Source organism: Mastigoproctus giganteus, chromosome 2 (genome assembly GCF_048544385.1).
Source record: "Mastigoproctus giganteus isolate SK-2022 chromosome 2, ASM4854438v1, whole genome shotgun sequence".
In the NCBI taxonomy this organism is placed as follows: domain Eukaryota; kingdom Metazoa; phylum Arthropoda; class Arachnida; order Uropygi; family Thelyphonidae; genus Mastigoproctus; species Mastigoproctus giganteus.
Genome location: NC_143576.1, coordinates 12,787,147 through 12,807,668, shown reverse-complemented (window position 1 = coordinate 12,807,668; position 20,522 = coordinate 12,787,147). Strand labels below are relative to the sequence as shown.

General features: G+C 36.9%; 1 protein-coding gene across 1 annotated transcript in view; it reads left to right on the top strand.

Annotated features, from left to right (window-relative positions):
- The window catches only part of LOC150089170 (uncharacterized), a 437,035-nt gene that overhangs the window by 371,409 nt on the left and 45,104 nt on the right, over positions 1–20,522 (top strand). Inside the window, exons 19-23 of the mRNA XM_090389629.1 lie at positions 4,194–4,298; positions 6,359–6,361; positions 8,033–8,131; positions 14,702–14,800; positions 17,467–17,589. Coding sequence (XP_090245755.1) covers positions 4,194–4,298; positions 6,359–6,361; positions 8,033–8,131; positions 14,702–14,800; positions 17,467–17,589 — 429 coding nt within the window. The remainder of the gene's footprint in view (positions 1–4,193; positions 4,299–6,358; positions 6,362–8,032; positions 8,132–14,701; positions 14,801–17,466; positions 17,590–20,522) is intronic.

The window sequence follows — 20,522 nt, the reverse complement described above, 5'->3', positions numbered from 1 at the left end:
CAAGAGAGGTAAATTATTCTCCGTGAGGTTTGGCAACCTATTTAGTAATTCCTGCCTGTCTGAAGTATACAGTCCGCATTCAAGGATGACATGTCTCCAAGATTCCACCTCACCGCACGAACAGTAGGGGTCAGGTTCTAATCCTCTCAAATAGTTTGGCCCTTAAGCCATGTCCAGTGATTAAGTAACTCGTTGTCATGGTGGGAGCAAACCAAGACGACACCCTCCTGTCCATTGCAAAGCTTACGGCTGGAATGAAGCCTCTTGTAATGGTTCCATACTCACTCAAATCCCAACGTTGCTGCCAGCAATTCACAAGCTCGCCCCAAATTCTACGTTTTTCCTCCTTTATGTTGTTATTTGGATTAGAGGTGATATTCAATATTTGTAACGCCCTTCCCTTCTTTAAGTTATATACAATACCTCGGAAAATAATGTGTAAATCCAAGGGGATGGTACCTGCAATAACCTGTAAGGCATTTGTCGACACTGTCCTTGGAGCGCGTATAACTGTAAGCAACATTGTACGTTGCAGGGACAGAAGCTTGGCTTTAGTTGTAACCTTGGTAGCAGCCGCAAACCAAATACCAGCACCATAATCTACAATGGGAAGAAATATCGTCTTGTAGTACAATACCAGAGTTTTTTTGGATAAACCCCATTCCTTGCGGGAAATTCTAACAACTGCAGCTACGAACTTTTTGATTTTTTCATTGATTTTAGTGACATGTACATGAAACCTGAGACGATCATCTAAAGTTAAACCCAGATATTTGGTGTTCTGTACATATGGAATTTGAGTACCATATAGGGTTACCTTTGGCGGCCTTCCATAATCGAAGTGGTGTTTAAACACCATGAAATTGGTCTTGGTGACAGAAATCTTTAGTTTATTCAAACCCGCCCATGCCACTAAATTATTCAAAACTGACTGAATTTTTTGTTCGAGAATTTGTCTTGATCCTCCCTGCACCGCCACCACCAAGTCATCTGCATATGCAACTTTGATGAACTCATCGCTATCCTTCGTGAGCCACTGGTCTAGCACTGCATTCCAAAAGAGAGGTCCCAAGACTGAACCCTGAGGGCATCCTCTTGAAACGGTAGTCGTGTATGATAAATGCTTTGCACATACTCTAATTTGTCGATCCTTAAAGTAAGATCTGAGGGACTCTGAACAGGTAGTCATCACACTTTGCCAGTTGCAGTGACCTGAGAGCACTCTCCCACCAAAGGAATCGAAAGGCGCCCTCAAAGTCAATAAAAACAGCAAGAACATATTTGCTGTTTGCCTCCTGAATGTAAGTCAGCAGGGTTGAGATTGCGTCCTCAGTGGAACGTCCTTTTTTGAATCCAAACTGGCAATCAGAGGAGAGATTATGTTCTGTAAATAATTTAAAAATCCTTGGGGCAATCATCCTTTCAAATAATTTGCCAAGATTTGCCATAAAGAGATTGGCCTGTATGCTCTGGGGTTTGTTTTTAGCTTTCCCGGTTTATGCAAGATTTTTAAGAGCGCAAGCTTCCATTCGAGAGGGAAAAGCCCTTCTAGCAGGCATTTATTAAATAAGTTTAATAAAATCTCAGGGAAGAATTCATAAAATTTTCCAATTACTTGATTCTCAATGAGGTCAATGCCAGAACATTTTTTATGGTTCAATTTAGCTACTGCAGCACCTAGCTCAAGCATATTAAAAATGGCAGTTTCGGTTGTCCCCTTATATTCACGATTAATGCGTCTAATTTCCGCTTGATCAGGGCTGTCCATAAACGGCAAATCTTCCGGAAATAGGCTACTCACTATCCTTCGACTGTAGATTCCCAGTCCGAAGTTTCTTGATTCTCTCTAATTAGGCTTGTTTACACCAGATGGATGTGCCCCATAACTGACGACTGGAACGTAGCTGGCTTTATAGAAAAGTGCTAAAGGCTTTGTGCTTCATCCCCCAATCCGCCCTGCTAACGTCTTATCATGCAGCATATCTCTGTATCTTTGTTGATAAATACTTGAGATGGTAGTGAAATGTGAGTCCCGAGACAATATAGATGCCTAGGTACTTTACTCTGTATATAGACCGATGGGGATGTAATTTAGTTTAGTGGTTGGTGGTGTGTACGTTGTTCATGTATTGTGTTTTTTTTTTTTTTTTTTTGTATACTGTATTATACAGTAAAGATTATTTGTTTATAAATAACAACCCAGGTACCACAGTGGTAACCACGCCGACATTTCAAAACAACTCGTCGTACTTTATCACGGATAGGGCATTACAGCCGTAGACCGGATGGGGTTCCACTCCTGCCAGAAAAAAAAAAAAAAAAAAGAAGGAGGAGGAGAAGAAATGGTATAGTGGGTTCAGGAACACCAATACTTGAATGGCAGAGGACTGAAATAAACTGACGAAACTTACTGGTCTGGCGAATCCCGGTTCCTGCTGTTTCACGCTGATGAGTAAACAGTAATATGACCAAAACAGCATGAGTCCATTGAACAATCTTGCCAGGTGTCAAAAATGCAGGCTGAATGAAGGTAATGGTGTAGGAAATGTTTTCGTGGTGCATATTTGGGCCTTTGTGACACTTGTGGAACAACTGGATACTATAGATTATCTGGAAATTGTTTCCCATCATCCCTTCATAGGTGCAATGTATCCATCTGCGAATGAATTCCTCCAACAGAATAATGCGTCACGTCACAAGGCCAGAATTATACAGAGTTGTTTCCAGGAACATGAGGAGTGAATTTGGCCTACTAAGGTGTCCTTCCAAGTCATTAGATTCCAAGACAATTGAGCACTTATGGAATGAATGGAGCGAGTTCTTCAGAATAGAGATATTAAACTTCTAATTTGCAACCATGGGAATCAGTTCAGTTAGCATGGCCTAACACTCCCTATGGCACACTTTTGACACCTCGTTGAGTCCATTGCCATGATAAATATCATGGCAATTCCGAGAAATAAAGAGGGTTTTATTATTATTATCATCTTTATTTTATCCTGAGAGTTGGGGGGAAACCTATTCACTGTTAAGTGTACCCAATAAGAACCACTCAGTGTACACTAACATAGAACAGGTCAATATCAGATAACACAAAAAGTAAATAAATAATAATAATAACAAATAAAGAAAGAAAAAATGCTATTTTAGGGCAGCAAGGGTCACTTTCCTTGACGTTTTGGGAACGAAAATATCACTTTGCTGAAAATGAATGCTTCATGTAATAAAAATATCAGACTGATAAAAAGCAGCTCACTCTAAGAAGCGGCAAAGAAAAACGGTATATGAATTGAAGACGTGGATTTTCACGAGGAATGTGATATTGTGAGCAAACAAATTCAAGTGCATAGAGAGACCATTGTATTTGTGCAATGTAACTTTATGTAGTTTCTGAAGCAGAGAAAAACGAATAAATTTGACTTGAATTCATATTCCAGAGGTATTAGTGAAAAGACGATTGTGATAAATGATTAGGGAGAATAATCGACATATCGATTATATGCTAATTAGATTACGATAAATATTGTAATTTAATTTGCATATAATCAGCTATGAAAATGAGGATGTGAGAGAGAATACCTCTGCCGCCACTCCTTTTTATCTTCTTTTCATATTAATTGGCATATACTCCATTATAAAATATCATAATTAATTATTTCGAGTTTTGAAATAACTTATTATGAAAATATTCTATTACGCCCATCACTGATATCAACAAGTCATCATATCCTCATAGTCACCATCGGTAGATCATTTAGTGCATTGAACACGGTTAAAATTATAAATTAATTGCTCCTCTTCAGACAACATTTATACTGCCAAACAAGAAGCAGAATAACAAATAGTAGAGGAACGACACTACATCATAATTAAATTACATTCCACCTGAAATGAGACATAACCTAATACAATCATCATTTCTTATTTTTTTGCCATAGAGTATGAAAAAATCTCCTGATCAAGAATTTCAGTTTGTTGTGTGCCGGTCTTTCTAAATAGTAATAATTAATATTAATAATAACAATAATTAATTTTAATAATAATAATTATTATTATTAATTTTTCATATAGTACAAAATATTTTCATCAAAAGAATTTGTTTACAATAAATAATAATAATAATTTATTTAATTAATAATAATAGCAGTAACATATTTACTATTTCTTTCTTTCCTGTATTCTATTATTTGTAGATTGGAGTTACTTGTGCTCACATTGCTGCTATGAAAGGAAGTGTTGCTGTCATTAAAGGGTTAATGAAATTTGATCCTGCTCTTCTAACAACTGCAAAGAATAAGGTTGGTAGTACAGCTCTATTTTTGCTCTGTTAGAAAACATTAAAATTATTTTTTAAAAATATAAAGAAGTAATGCATTTTATGGAATATGTAATACTTATTAATCGCAAGCGCAGTTTTTATCAGAACTTATAAAAGTTTTGTCCATACAGTTAAAGCATCAATTTCCATGATATCGATTGGACTAGGATGACTTCCTGATACCCTTGCAGAGCTTTCAGAATAATTTTGTCAAATATACGGTACTTCCTGTCTGTGCACCGGAAAAAAGGCACGCTGGCAACAAAGATTTCCTGGAAGTGCAGGTGAAGGACCATCTCTTGGGGGCCTACGTGTAGATATTGTATTTAAGCCTCGTATAAAAATGCATCCCTATTCTAACCACACACGAAATGCTCTTGATCTGTTCCTCACCAAAAGCACTTCAAAGCGCATAATCACAATGATCCTTACTGGAAGCTGTTTCTCACAGCGTAATTAATATCTTCATTGCCTTTTGAATTACTATAATGCGAAGTAAAATGAGCTGGGTTATTTTTGTCCTCTTTTCCTTTGACTGAGCTCGTGTTGTAAATCCCTTGATCGTAATACTTCCTCAATTGGTGTCACCGAAATTATTCTTGGAATGATCTCCTCTGTTCGCCATTCATTCGTTCGTTATCAAAATCATGGTTTATCCAACATATGTGCAAATGCTGCTCGAGGGAGAAAGAGAGATACTCGTAAGAATATAACATTATTTCAATTGACTTTAATCCAGATATCCAGCTTCTTTTTCTGCCTACACCAAACTTGGCAACCGTTATAAAAATTATTAAATAAATTTTCTATCTAACTTCTGTCCATCTGTAATTATACTTTTGTTAAGTCCCAATGGTTCTATTCAATTTAAAGCTGACTTATGAGCATCTTACTCTTCTCTAACTCTTGCATTTGTCATCTTGGTAAATATATTTACCATTTTTTTTTTCCATTCCATTTATTTACACACACACAACTTTATGTACATTCTCAGGATATATATATACATTAATTTATATATAAGATTATATACAGTTTTATACATATTATCATATATATATATATCCATTCTATTTAATAGTAATCAAGGTACAGTGTGTGTGTGTGTGTGTGTGTGTGTTCTTGTATCGGGGTGGCTCCTAAGCGTTAGCCCATCTCCACCTTTGTACTTTGTTATGGTGCAGAAACCCTGTATAACGGGCCTGAAAAAGTGTAAGTCTATGTGTCTAAATATTAATGTGTGTTGTATTGTTTGTGTCAGGCCACTTTTCCACCAGGGTGCAGCCAACATATGGGCAGCTGCTGTCTGGTGCCCATCCCTAGCACCGGGCCTGGGTCAATTGTCATCATGTACCAGTGTAATTACCACCGGAAATCTCTCACCCGCCAGAGGTAGTGCAATACCGGCGGGTGCCTGCAATCCCGCGCCCAGTTTGCCCATACCTGGGAGCCAGCAAAAAAAAAACCAAAAAACTAGTGATTATTACAGACATAATATATGTACGGTGAGCGGAGATGGGAGAAATCCCAGGTGCCGTCCGACACGAACATACCTTATATGTACGGTGCAATATGGCCTGAGTTGCTAATGCGCCTAAAACCTTTAACTACAACAACCAAGTTGTTGTTATTTGGAGCATTAGCAACTAAGGCCATATTGCTCCGGGGATATGCGGTGGTTATTTCCGTGACCTTTCCGCATCCTCCGTATTTAGTGGTCACGGGCTCGAACCTCGGTCTAATCAAGAAGCATGTGCTACGCACTGCTGCTCCTGCCCACCTGGCTACTGAGGCGCCCACATCCAAGTAAACATGTGCATAATATAATTATTAATATAAAATAGCGGTGTAAATACTGTACACCACAGTTAGCTCATAAAAGAAAACTTTAATCGTAGTGTAAAGGCATCGATTTAATTATATCTCATATTGTGACTACCTTCAGAACGAGTTACCATATATTGCACTACCTCGAATAAGTAACGCTTCACCAATAGCGAAGGCTACTGTTACTTATTCTCAGTGGGCACCACTACCCAGACGGTACCGTTTCAAGGCTTGTTGGCCTAACGTCGGTGGGTGAGCAGGTACCCTGGTATTGCAATCATGTCAACCCAGTTATGAAGTTAATTCCACAATATGAGAGATGCCAGAACAACGCATTTATATTTTTCTGTATAATCATCAGTAAACACAAAGCTATATCCGCAGTACGTTATAAAATCATTAAGCAAAATAGAATTGTGATTTCATAATTTAATCAAAAAATATAAATAAGACAATATGCTTATACTTTTTAAAATTCGAGATTAAGGTACATTGAATATAAATAATAACAATGCTTTAAAAACAATAGCAAAGGGTAGAGGATTTCGATACCAGTACATAAATTTCAGTTGCTTTATAAAATTAAATTATTTAATGAAGAGATGTGTTTTGTATTTGTTGCAATACATTGTATAGTGAGCAATATCCCGTCATCAGTTCTGAAACTGTATTCAAACAGATGGCTGTTATGAGTTCTTTTATTTGGTATTCTTAAGTAAATCTCTATTAAGAAGGTAAATTGTTACATTGACTACTTAGAATTTCACAAATAAATGTAATAAGTTTTGAGAGCGGTTACATATATTTAGCTAAGTAGATTGTGAAAGTTTTCGTTATATGAAATATGCCGTCTTGGTATAAGAGGTAATTTAATTTTTTTATTTGCATTTTATTTTACTTTTAATCTTTTTATAATCACCGTATTTTCCGGATTAAAAGAACGCACCTAGGTTTCAGAAGGCAAATTTTGGTAAAAATTATTTTGATTGCAAAATAAAATATTTTAGATATCAGAAACGCAATTCACAAGTGCTTACTAAACAAAAAACATCAGTGTAGAAAACAAATTTAGTTGTTACGGAATCCAAAAAAATTATAACATTACCGATGCTATGACCTGAATTTTCGAAGAGAGCATCATCTGCAGTACCATCAATGACATTGCTCATTCTAAATTTCTTGAAAGACTTCGGTTTGTAGAAAGAAGTAGAGTTTGATTTGTCTTTTCTTGGAAGTAAAGGTCGAGTAGTCCTCACTCTCGTATGCTAAGCAAGACAATATATAGTGTGAGATAACAAAAAAATATTTCGCTGCATGCAGTATGTCTTCGGACCATAAGACGCAGGAGGAATTTTATGAAACATTTTCCAGGAAGGAAAATAGAGTATATGACTTTATTCTTTTATTTGAATCACTTATTGCCTACCAAAATTTTATTGCTATACTATCTCACATAAAATAGCACATTGCTATTGAGCTATAAACTGTTACGTGCTAGATGTAAATAAATAAATAAGCATTGGAAAATTTGCGTGGCTATCGCACAGTCACAATCCAGTGTTCTGGAATAAATTAAATCATCAGATTCAGAGTACTCAAGAAGGCCCTCTGCATTGCTAGAACTCATTTGGTAAGGCTTTAAAGAAAAACTGGAACACGATACTACTGTTTTTTTTTTTTTTCCGGAAATTTATGGAAAATCTTTCACCATGTTTTCATGCAATTATTAAGGCCAAAGGTAGCCCAACTTAGTATTCATTTTCTTAATAGATGCACATTGTGTTATGAATTCCATGTTTACCATTACTTTGGTAGGGCAAGGTATATCATTCAGTATGTATGTATAGTCGCTATTCACTATATTACTATGTTTTGTTCGTTATGCAGCACAACTCGACAGCCCTTCATGAGGCAGCAGCTGGAGGAAATGCTGAAGTTGTTAAATTATTGTTAGAAGCTGGAGCTAATGCGGCCATAGAAACTGATGTAAGTATAAACAATATTTAACTTTGTTAAAATGATTAATCTTATTTTTTTGTTGAAAAAAAATCTAAATTACTGTAGGGGCAACCCTGGTTACCGCCTTTACGTACAAGAATAATTTGTACAATGGAACCAGATTGTATAAGTCGATTTTGACATCTGTCAAGAGTAATATCTTGTTTATCTCTATAGTTTATAAATGCGAATTATTAATATAATCATTATGTATATTTTATGGAATGAATGGTTCACATTCAGGAGTATGAGAATTTTTCTGTGTCATAGTGTGCATGTGTTGTTTATTTTGCATGAATGTGTGTATTGTGTTGTTTATTTTGCATGAATGTGTGTATTGTGTTGTTTATTGTGTGAATACTTGTATAAATGACTTGTATGTACGAGTATTTTTGCTTGGTTAGAGCTATCTATGGAGTCCGAGTTTCCTTACACGTTGGAGAACTATTATCAGAGTACAGTATCTGTTTCTTAGTCTATGTAAGGTCAATGAATGTTAAGGTGGCGAATCACGTTTCAACGCTGCAGTACGATTTAGTTGGATAAAATTGCTGTACAATTTTGTTAGAAATCGGATGAGCACACACACACACACGTTACGACTGCGCAGTTTAAATTTTGCGTCCGTAAAGTAGACATGTCTCTTGATGAGCAAATTCTCTTAGTAGCTCTTTCTGTGTATCATGAAAATAAAATTAAAATTAAACAGTATAATCAGCAAAAATGGTAGTGTAAAGAACGGTTAATAAAAAGAAATGTTTATTTGCATACCAATTTATGGAATACTTTTACAATGAAGGAGCTGCAGATTGGCCGAATAAAGCTATACAAAAATATTTCTTCGTTTTAATTACTTATATCTTTTTCCTCAGAAATGTTTGAAATTGATTGTCTTGGCAACTCCTGATAGTCCAAAAAAAGATAAAAGTTTAAAATACTATAACTTTGGCGTATAAACAGCATCTGCACCAGTACCACTTTTCGGAGTACTAAATCAATATAAACTCTCTTTTATAAGAGATTCTAAAATTATTAATATTTTTCTTGAATTCCCCACTATCCTCAGGATCTACTTCTTTGAATTTGGCCACTAATGCATCTAAGGCTCTTCTTGCATGTTTGTCATGATATTCTGGTGACTTTACTCCCCAAAGATCACCATCAACTGTCATCGTTCCGCTATTCCACGGGTCGACGTATGAAGCCTCACCACCATGCCCTGTCCGCGTACTTCTCACCGTCGTTGATTTCACTCCAGTTTCCTCCTCTCTCAATGACATCAGTCTTTACCATGTCCTGCCACCTCATTCTTGGTCTTTTGTCCCTTAATTGAAAAACAAACATTCTTCTTGGCAAACGCCTCTCGTTCATCCTCTTGACATGTCCAAACCATTTCAAACGGGACTTTTCAATCATATTCTGGAGTTTTTCAAAATTCTCTCCCTAATCACATTAGATCTGATTTTGTCGCGTCTTGTCTTTCCGGCTATGCTCCTCACAAATCTCATTTCTGCCCCATGCATTCTGATTTGTTCCACATCAGATCTCTTGTCTGTCTATAGAAATTCCCGCCCACTTGTATCCTTCTACTTATTTCTTCGTCTATCACTCCAATCTTTGTAATGGTGCTTCCTAGATACTTGAAGTTATTAACCATTTTTAGCTTTCCCTACCATTGTAATGTATCCTTCAGGCTCGCCACTCCTCTTTAGAACCATTATTTCATTCTTCTTCTGACTGAAAACCAACCCAAATTCATTGTCCATACTAGCCCACATATTAACTTGCCGTTGCAGTTGTTCCCTGCTGTCTCCCCATATGTAGAGATCATCTGCGAAGAGCATGACTTTCATCTGGTCTTGTCCAAGTTGTTCCGCCGCTCTACATTGCTCATCATTCATGACAGCTATTAATAGTAGTGATGACAGTATGCCCCCTTGCCTCAAACCTGATGTTATTTCGAAACTCCCCACCGTCGATCCCCCAAAGACAAGTCTTTATATAATTCAAAAAATTCTGTCAGAAGATCTAGTATTCCATAATGAATACTCTTATACCACGTGAATATTAGGATAGTTTATTTATTAATAAACTATATAATTTAGTTTATTTATTAATAATAAAATTCACGTGGTATATTGAGTAGTCATAGAAAACTAGATTTCATGGAAAATTACCACGTAACATCCTTCTCCAACTATATTCTGTTGGGAAAGTTTGTGTATAATTTGGCTTATCTTTCTGTGAACAAAAGGGAACTGAATGGAAGGACTCAAATCGCACGATCAATCGTTAACGCACGCACACGTTCAAATTATGTTGTGTCCAACATGATGTATTGCTGCAGTCAACGTAAACTGTCTGCTGTCAAAATCGAATCGATCCAATCGATCGCGCCCACACACGTTCAAAATCACTTCGATTTTGTCGTTTCTAACCAAATCGCACTGCACTACGGCGTTGGAACGTGAGTGGCCCCTTTAGTGTATTCAAGTTTGTGCTTTCTGCCGTTCACTGTCACACCCTTACTGTCGGACGTGACGGAGATCTCTTGCTTGGGTGTATGCACCACGATGTATGTTAGAACCATGAATGGCGGTCTATGTTGTTTTGCATTTCTCAATAGCGTCCGCGTTGTCGGGCGTGAATCATAGCTTAAAACACTATGTTTTGTAAAATCTTTTCTTTTATAATACTTTTCTAGATATAATTATTTATGTTGCATGTGTCTGTTTGCGCAGTAGCACAGTACTATCGTCATCCCCACACCGGATAGAAAAGACCCGGGTTCGAATCCCGTCGATGACCCGAGGAACTTTAACGGGCTTTTCTCACTCCGTGTCTGAGTATTCGGTCTCAGGCGTAGATAGCAAGGTTTTTCACTGCTTTAAACTGGGGTTTTTTCGAACAGCAAATTGACCAGAGAATACACAACATTTACAAACATAATACGTATATGGGTATACAAGAAATACCCATACAATAAATGTATATAAGAAATTACCGGATGACCCTAATATAATAGGTTTTTTTTTTTTTTTTTTGTTATCTGTGTATAATTACACTGGTGTGCAAAACTTAAGGACTAACACTATTTCTAAAGGTTACAAGAAGGGAATTGTGTACGGCGTGTGCCTTCTGTATGCAATAAAGAGTTCTTGTTCTTCTTCTAAAAAGGCCCTTAAAAATTCCTCCCATCAGCGACGCGACTCGAACTCAGATCTTTTCCACCCGGTGTGTGTCTTGCGCTGGGTGAGAAATGAGTCCACTTAACCTGCAGAAAAAAAAATTGTGTGTGTTCTGCCTTATTCAAAGTAGTGTATTGAGTACGATAAGTGTCTGAAGTTGGGAAATGAATGGCAATGTCCTATAAGTGTCAACCGCTTGTATCCGGAATATGTATATTTAAAAAAATATATATAAATTCTGACAGAGGCTGTTACTGTTTTCACGGAGGCCGAACATCAAGCCTTATATGCTTGCGGTGTGTGAACTTGACATGTGCGCTGTATGATTCGCTAGGCGTGTGTGATGTTTGCATTGGGGGGGGGGGGTCATAATAATGTGACTCAACCCTTTATATTGCCGGTGCCGCTAGACAATCAACACTAAGTGTATAGTGTTGATTGTCAATTCAGATAAGTATACATTGAGAATAACCATTTCACAGGAAAAATATGTATCGACCGTTAATCATTAATTCTTTATGAATGAGGTAATTACTGGCGATCTATAGAAAAGCAAGTTAATAATACAGTGGTTTAACTTTCCTAAACATATTGACCCATATGCCGGTCAGTGTTATATTTAAACTTATAATGTAAGAAATAATTCAATGGTTTTGTTACTAGTTGTTCTCAATTCAAATGTTTTGCAGACCTGGTAGACACAAACACCTCCCTTAGAGCTTACACAGGGCTGCTCCAATAGGTAAGCATGGTATAATAAAAGTAAATGTTATATTAACGACACTGGAGTTTGTGGCTCGCATCCGTAAATGTCTATTCTTTTTGTGGAAGTGTGTGTTACTGGTCAGATTAATATTATTCCCTCCATCTAAGATCGGCTAGCTGCACACCTCAATGGAAGGGTACTTTAGAAATTCCTGCTATTGTCGACGGGAAGAGAACTGAGAACTCCTCAACCGAGTGGCAAACGGCGATGTATCGTGCTGACTAGGCTACCACAAAGGACAGTGGAACAGGGTATATGACAATAAGTGTTTAGCGGACTGCAGTAAATAAACTAACAACCCACGAAATTTCAATATTCTTATTCTTCTTCTGGCGTTATAACCCAGAGTGAGTCTTAGCCTTCTTGACGATTTTCCACCAATAATTCAAACTTCTCCAACTTCTTATTCTTGGTCTTTAAGTCCACTTCTACGTCATATATCCATCTTTTCCGTGGTCTTCCTCTCATTCTCCTCCCTGTAGGTTCCATTTCATTATACTCTTAGTTGTTCTGCTACCATCCATTCTCATAACATGTCCCAACCAGTCAAGTCTCAGGCTCTTCACAAATCTGACGATGTCTGCACCCTGGATAAGATGGTCAAGTTCATAGTTCCTTCTGATCCTCCAGGACATCCATCAACATCTTGTGCGGGTTCAAATTACTTTTCGTAAAATTCTACGCTCGAAACTCTCAATAACTGTTTGTTCATCTTTACCCGTTAATGTCCAAGCTTCACAACCATATGTCACAACTGGTTTAATGAGGCTTTTGTATATTCTTAATTTTAAATGTCTGTTCAATAGTCTGGACTTCAATAGTTTCTCATGTGCATGGAAACATCTGTTTCCACTCAGGATACGGGACTTAATTTCATTAGTAACAGAGTTGGACTGATTTATCTGCGAACTTAGGTAGGTAAAATTCTGAACATGCTGAAACGAGAAGCCGCTGGTTCTTAAATTTTCAAGGTTATTTGCCGTTCTCCGGATTTCCATATATTTTGCCTTCACTTCATTTATCCTAAGTCCTCTCCTTTGTGTTTCACTATCCAGCCAGCAAGGTCTCCGGAGCCGAGTGGTCAGAAGCGGGAGTGCAGTAGCACACGCTCTTTGAGTAGTTCAAGCCCCTGACTGCTGAATACGGTCGATCTGCCAACCCGCACTGGACCAGCGTGGCAGATTATAGTCCATTTCCCTCAGCATGAGTTGTTGAGGAGGCTTCCATCCTGCAGTGGGTTGATAATGGCTGCACTTTACTTTGTTTTTTTTTTTTTTTTACCTTTATCCAGCCTGGCCACTGTTCCCTCCAGTGCTCATTTAGTCCTACTGACAATAACGATATCATCGGCATATGCACAGACCTGCACCGTCTTTGTACCTATGTGTCCAGTCACTTCTAATTTTCTGACAGCCGCCTCCAAAATCAAGTTAAATAAACACAGTAGAGAGTGCATCACCCTGTCTAACACCAGCATTAAACGGATCGTCAGCTCGTTGCCAATTCTTACTACTGCTTTAGAGCCAGCCAGCGCTTTTATGAGCCTAATATCTTTGCAGGTATGCCCAAGAGAAGGAGATCATTTATTATTTCCTCTCTGTTGAGTCAATCGAAAGCTTGTTTGAAATCTACATATAGGTAAAATAAGTATATATTGTACTCAAATGCTTCTTCCTGTATCTGCCTCAAAATGAAATGGTCAGTTGTTGAGTGATTGGGTCTGAAATCACACTGATATTCTTCAATGATTGCCTCTGAATATGCTGCCAATCTGTTATAACTCCTGACAAAACACTGTAAGTAAAGCTCAGTAATGTAATACCTCTATAGTTAGAACAAAGCAGTTTATCACCCTCTTGTGAATCGGCTGATGATTCCAAATGTCCATTCATCCCGGATTTTTTCCTCAGACCATATTAATAATATCAGATTATGCATTCTTCTCCATAGTGTCACTCCACCGTTCTTGAGCAACTTGATAATCTTTTCTTATTATTAAGCGGTTATATAGCTAAGCTGTTGTCCTCCGTGAGAGTATAGTGGTTTTGCCACTTGTCACTCAGTTTGAGAGTTCTGGCTTCGAGTCCCATCGATGACTGGAGTAATTTCTAAAGGACTCTTCAATCGAAGCTGTAGTTAGCCGATCTCAGGCGGAGGGAGCAGGGTTTATTCTTCTTGAATTATTCCGGGATTTTTCAGCCCACACAAGATGTAAATTGACTCGTGAACACTTGTACCGACCTGATACACGCATTGGCGTATTAGGACCGGGATGTAATATGGTCTAAGTCGCTGATGTGTCAAAAACCCAACAACATATACTGCTCTAACAACTATTATATTTAAAAAATAAAAATAAAAACCTTACTACTTAATTTTTTTCAAGGAACGTGTATAGAATATCGCCAGACACTTAACAAAATTCGTTAAAAACGCGTTTTCGAGGAATCTAACCCTTCTTTAAGCGAGGTTACTTTTAATAAAAATAATTTTTAGTCACTATGTAGTTTACATAATTTTATATTCAATAGTTTATATAGAAAAATAATTGAATAGTTTCAAAATTATTCTTCTATATGATCATCTTTAATATTTATTCCATAGGAAGGCTACACACCTCTCCATCTTGCAGCAAAATATGGTTATATTGATGTGCTCAGTGCTATGCGTACTGCAGTATCATGGAGAATAGTCAGTAAAAAGGTAAGTTGATTTGAAATTATTTAGTCTGGGAAGTTATATAATCTGTCAATTAGCTAAGATTTTATTACCTCGGAACACTACGCATTTTTTTTCTCCCCGAGTTAGCTAAGGTCGCGATGGGTCAGCACTATATGGTCGTCTACTTTATATGAATGTATAGAACATTTCTATAAGTACTGTATAGTACTCTATTATACGCAGTTATACACAGTATCATAGAATACTATATATAACTCAAAAATTTCAAAAAAATGTATATGAAGGCAAGCAGTAATATTATAAGTCCACATGACTGAAAACATCATAATAGCCAACTTTTTTTGCTGGCTACCAAATGAAATGACAAGATAGGCCCTTTATTGAAAGTAGCCATAATTAAATTTATTGAATTTAATTTCGACTACCGGTTGAAATTATGCTTCTTCTGGAATTATAATTTCATCCCGAAAAATACACCAATCAACCATAGACAGCACTGAACCCAAAGACATGACATACGATAGAGAAATACTATGTGCTATGAAGGAAAGGAAATGGGAATACTTTGGTCAAAAAATGAAAGGGGATAAATATGGAAAATTGCAGCCATCATCCACGGAAAAATCCAATCGCAATTTGAAGATACAAAATCAATTTTTTTTTTATCACGCCTAGAAAATTTTGATCACACCTCTTATTTGTCCTCATAGCATTGCTTTTGCTTTCAATGATTTTAGTCAGACATACTATAGTTACAACAATGAAATAAAAAAGAGAGCATAAAATCACGAAGGCATCAACGTCTGACTGATGTAATAACATTTATAATAAGTATACTGACAACAAGGCGCAAGTAGAAGCTATGCAATTTGTGCACAATCATGGTCAAATGATCGAAACTTGCACTGGCTCTAAAGAACTGTTGGATGTGTTCTAAATGCTGAAAAATTCCCGTCCTCTCATCACCACTAAAAAGTAATTAGGGATCCACTGCAACTAGAGTATCCAAGTCGCAAATCAGTGAAGCATAGGCGCAATAGCCAACAGATATGAGGAGCTGGTAGGCATGACAGATCACACTGTACAATTCATGGGCAGTGTGATATTGCTTCTGTAACAATTGAACAGGTAAAAAGTCTATTTTAATGAAGAACAAACGAATTACTTCCACTGCCATTTCATTCTTCATAGGCGGAATCCTCATAATGGATACAATCATTCCTTGTACTTGGAATGGATGGACGATTGCGAAATTCCCCTGCATAGCTATGCTTACAACAGAGAAAGCTAATCGTATCTTAATGCTTTTTATATCTTGAAGCATGTCCCATATATCATTAAATGGTTATTCTAAGTTAATTGAAGTAGCCTAAAGCTTTATGTCCTAAACTTATACAACATTGAGTTAATTATTAAAATGGAAGCTGAAAAACTAATTCCAGAATCTCTTCCTTCCCCTGGTCGCCATCTTCACGAAGCAACAAGTTCAGTACACTGTAAATCTCATTCCTGTATCTGCAACTATTATCCAAGCTGGTCTTTCCAACGTTCTTGGAAAATGTCACACTGAGCTGAAACTAGACAAGCAGCAATTCTTGTCGCTCATGAACCAAATTCTAACCTAAACGTCCTAGGTTTCGACACATCAGTTTAGTCACGGGTGAACGTGGCTTCCCCTGGAAAATTATGGTAGTGTGCTCACATCTATAACCAAAACCCAAGCCTCCATTGTCCCGCAGTACAGAGGATCTGGTTTACTGCAGTCAGTCAGCTGATCAACAGGACTAGTCTGGCACCAAAACCTAAGCAGAAATACCGAATTTACAAAAGCACGGAACTGCTAACTCCACGTTTCGAATTATATACTCTAATTGCTTTCAAAGCATATGATTAGCGAGGGAGTAGAGAGACCCACTTGCTTGTACATAGTTTGTAGTGGAGATAATAACTCTGACTATAGATGCTCGGGAATTCTTGCTGCATGCAGAGGCGGAAACTAAGTGACAAATACAGTATAGACGTACGTGAAGTATACATAAATAACCTTTAGGTAAATGGTAAACTTTAAATAAGAGAATTGAGATTTTTAATATTTTTATTGGTGTAAATAAGGATATTTTTAATACATTTTTACAGTATTTTATATTTTATGATTCTGTACCGCCTCAAACTCTGAAGAGGCCTCTGATTATAATATGACCATGAGAGAATTAAAACACATTGCTGATGAAAATGGTTTTGAAGTAAAGTAGAATTACAGTTATTCGAATATTTTTTTCTCTTCTGTTTTTCCTTTGCAATTTCGCTGAAACACATTTAATATTAAAAACAGGAATATAATAAAATCATGTTTTATGAATTATATAATGACTGATATGATGCATAAAACCTTCACTGTAAAAAAATCTACAAATTTGCCATTACATAAATCACTGAAAAAAATATTATAAATAAGTGTGGTTAGTATTATATAGATGCGCGTAGATAATCTACCCAGCCTTCTTGGCTTTGTTTCACGGACACATCAAACTAATCAAACTACCTTTTGTTTTTGTCAATACGCCTTATACTTTAAAATTTTATTTATAAATTTTCTCAATTTTACTTCCCATAAATATGTTTTCTCGGTTTTCATTAAATTCTGTAATAATCTTTTGACAGTTTACCATTTTGTTTGTTTTCCACAGACAGGACTCACTCCTCTTCATGTTGCGTCTGCATATGGAAAAGACGACTTTGTACGAGAAGTTCTAACTCAAGTTCCGGCTACTATACTAAGTGAGAGGCCCGTAGGGAAGAATAATGATGATGTAGGAAAACTTATCTTATCCTATTTATTTATGTAATTGTTCCATTTTCATAACTCAATGTTAGTATTAATATTATAATGGTTATCTGCAAAAAAAAAAAAAAAAAAAAAACGGAAAAAAATTTATATTATTCGTACCTTTATCGTCTCCAAAAAATGTCTATTCCTCCTTCCTGAGATATCCAGTTGCCAACCTTTGCAGTGCGTACCATCTTAGCTGTTTTTCTTATGGCGATTGATTTCCACCACTCACCAAGCTAGTTACCCATCTTTGAACCATTTCTAGAAATCTTGCGTCTATCAAGTGTAATCTCCAAACCTGAACGTAATATTCTAAATGTGGTCATACCACCATCATCTTATATGAAGGGATAATAACATCCTTCTACCTACTTGTAAAGTTGCTGTATATCATAGGTAGAACACCATGTAACTTCCCAGCCGCCTGTTTACACTACATAGAAAATTTCATGTCTAACTGAATCATAACCCCCTAAATCTTTTTTGGTTTTGAACCACTTTTAGCTCCACTCCCCTCCCCCAGCTTGTAACTCCTGGATTTCTGTTCGCTAGTTGCAAGATCCTACATTTAGAGTTGAAGTTAGAGCTTAAAGTTGAAGTTAGAGCTCCTACATTTAGAGCTTAAAGTTGAGTTGCCATTTCAGGCTATTTGTCATCAGTGGACGAGTAGATACCCTGGTGTTGCAATCATGTTCAGTTATGAAGTATAACTCCACAATATGAGAGATGCCAAAAGGTGTGCATAGTAATATTACTAGTAAGAAATAAATGCACAAGGCATAACATACTAGGAACATGCAATTTGCTATAGAACTATCAGTGTAAAAACACAATACTTCGTTCGTAATAGCAAACTACAGTAGTAGCGTGAACGGCGTCGATTTAATTGTATCTCATATTGGTTAAGCGAATAAGTAACGCTTCTCCATTGGTGAAACGTCACTTATTCGAGGTAGTGCAATATATGGTAACTCGTTATGAACGTAGCCACAATATGAGATGCAATTAAATCGATGCCGTTCACACTACTACTGTAGTTTGCTATTAGTTAAAGTATAAAATAATATATAGATCCGAACGATGTATTGTGTATTTACACTGATAGTTCTATAGCAAAAACCTTAACTGAAATTGAGGTACATAATGTCATAGTTATTTTTTTCATGAAAGTGTTTTATGACTTCGTCATGATAATTAACTAGATTGGCCAGGAAAGGCTTCCCCTCCATGCTTTGATTCATTGAAATACCATTCCTATCGAGATGGGCCTGTACTGCATCCTTATTCACGGACTACATGATTTTTCCAACGACTGAAGTCAAACTAACTGTTCTGTAATTGCACATCACGTCTTTCACATCTCCTTTGTGGATTGGGGAGATGTTAGCGCTTCTCTAGTCTAGGAGGATCGTCCCGGAGTCTAAGGATAATCTCATTGACATCCTCAACGGGATGATGCGATTACATGCAACTTTTTTAAATACAATAGGATGTATACCGCCTACTCTTGGGGCCTTAAATTCGCCCAGCTTCATTACTTCGCCCCGTAATTTCTTGCACAAGATTGATATATCACTTAAATTACAGCAGTCTGACTCCTTGTCACAGATCGCTTGTAGTACGAGTGGCCTTTTAACGGTAAAAGTTTGACAAGTATATATACAAATCGTTTGTCATTTCTGCTGTGTTTTCTGCGACTTTGTATTAGTAAGGCCAAATAATGCCATGAAGCGAACTTTATCTGCATCAACAAAAAATAAATACAGTATTATCAATTTTATAAAACTGATTATTTTAATTAAAATAAAACAGAATCTTCATACCATTCCCACAAGGTAATCATCCAATTCTGCTTTAAACTCAAGCCAAATGCGATCTAACCATCGCCTTATAAAGAGGGATAACGAATTCCTTTCTGCCAGCAGAGACCATATATATTACAGACAGGTTTTTTAATTAATTAACTTCTCTGGCAATCTGTCTTTTGCGAAACTTCTCCACTGGAACTAATGTATTTGCAGAGTCCAGGATAAATCTCTTGAATACTACTCATAGTGAATTCATACGCATAAGTGTATAGTTATCTATCCATTAACAAAGCTCCAGAATTATATAACTTCACTGTAGTCCCTCGTCTCCATTAAACAAAGCTCCGAATTATCTAACTTCACTGTAGTCACTCGTCTCTTGAAACTGAAGCCCTCCCCTTTTCTTTGTACATTACCCATTTAATGACATTGTGATCATTACCTGCTATTAGTTCCTGCATTGTCAGATTGTCTGAAATTTAGATCCTTTGCGAAAACTAAGTCGTTTATATTACAGCGCCTTGTACTTTCCTAAACATATTGGAGTAAATAATAATCATCCAGGTGGCTCAAAAATCTGTTTTTGCGTATCGTAATGTTAGCCCGCGTTTTTCTTTCTAAAAATGCAGGTTGAAGTAGCCTATAATGAGTTAATCACACTTGGCTGCCCATTTTTTTACTGCTACATAATAATTCTCAGAAAGTTGCTTTTAGTCCCCCTCTTAGAAAATCCTGAGACCACCACTGGAGCTGATAGATGAAGTCGTGTCACATGTAACACAAAGGTCTCTGAAGTGATCAACAACTTCAACAACCTTTCTCTTAAGCTAACGTCATCGCATATTGCCTCATGGAAAGACATTGTTTTCAGTGAGCCAATATGCGATGAATTCGAGAGAGGATTGTAAAATATGAACATCGGATACTGAATCGGTGACCTTGTCATCAACAAACATTTGTCAATCAGCATGGAAAGTTTGGGACGCTGTTGCAAGGTAATTGAAATATATGACGACCAGCATGATTCCCAGCGGAAAGCCACTGTGTGCTCCCCAAGAAGATGAAAACAGTGACGAATGAAGTCCCTTCGAGAACAACATTTGCA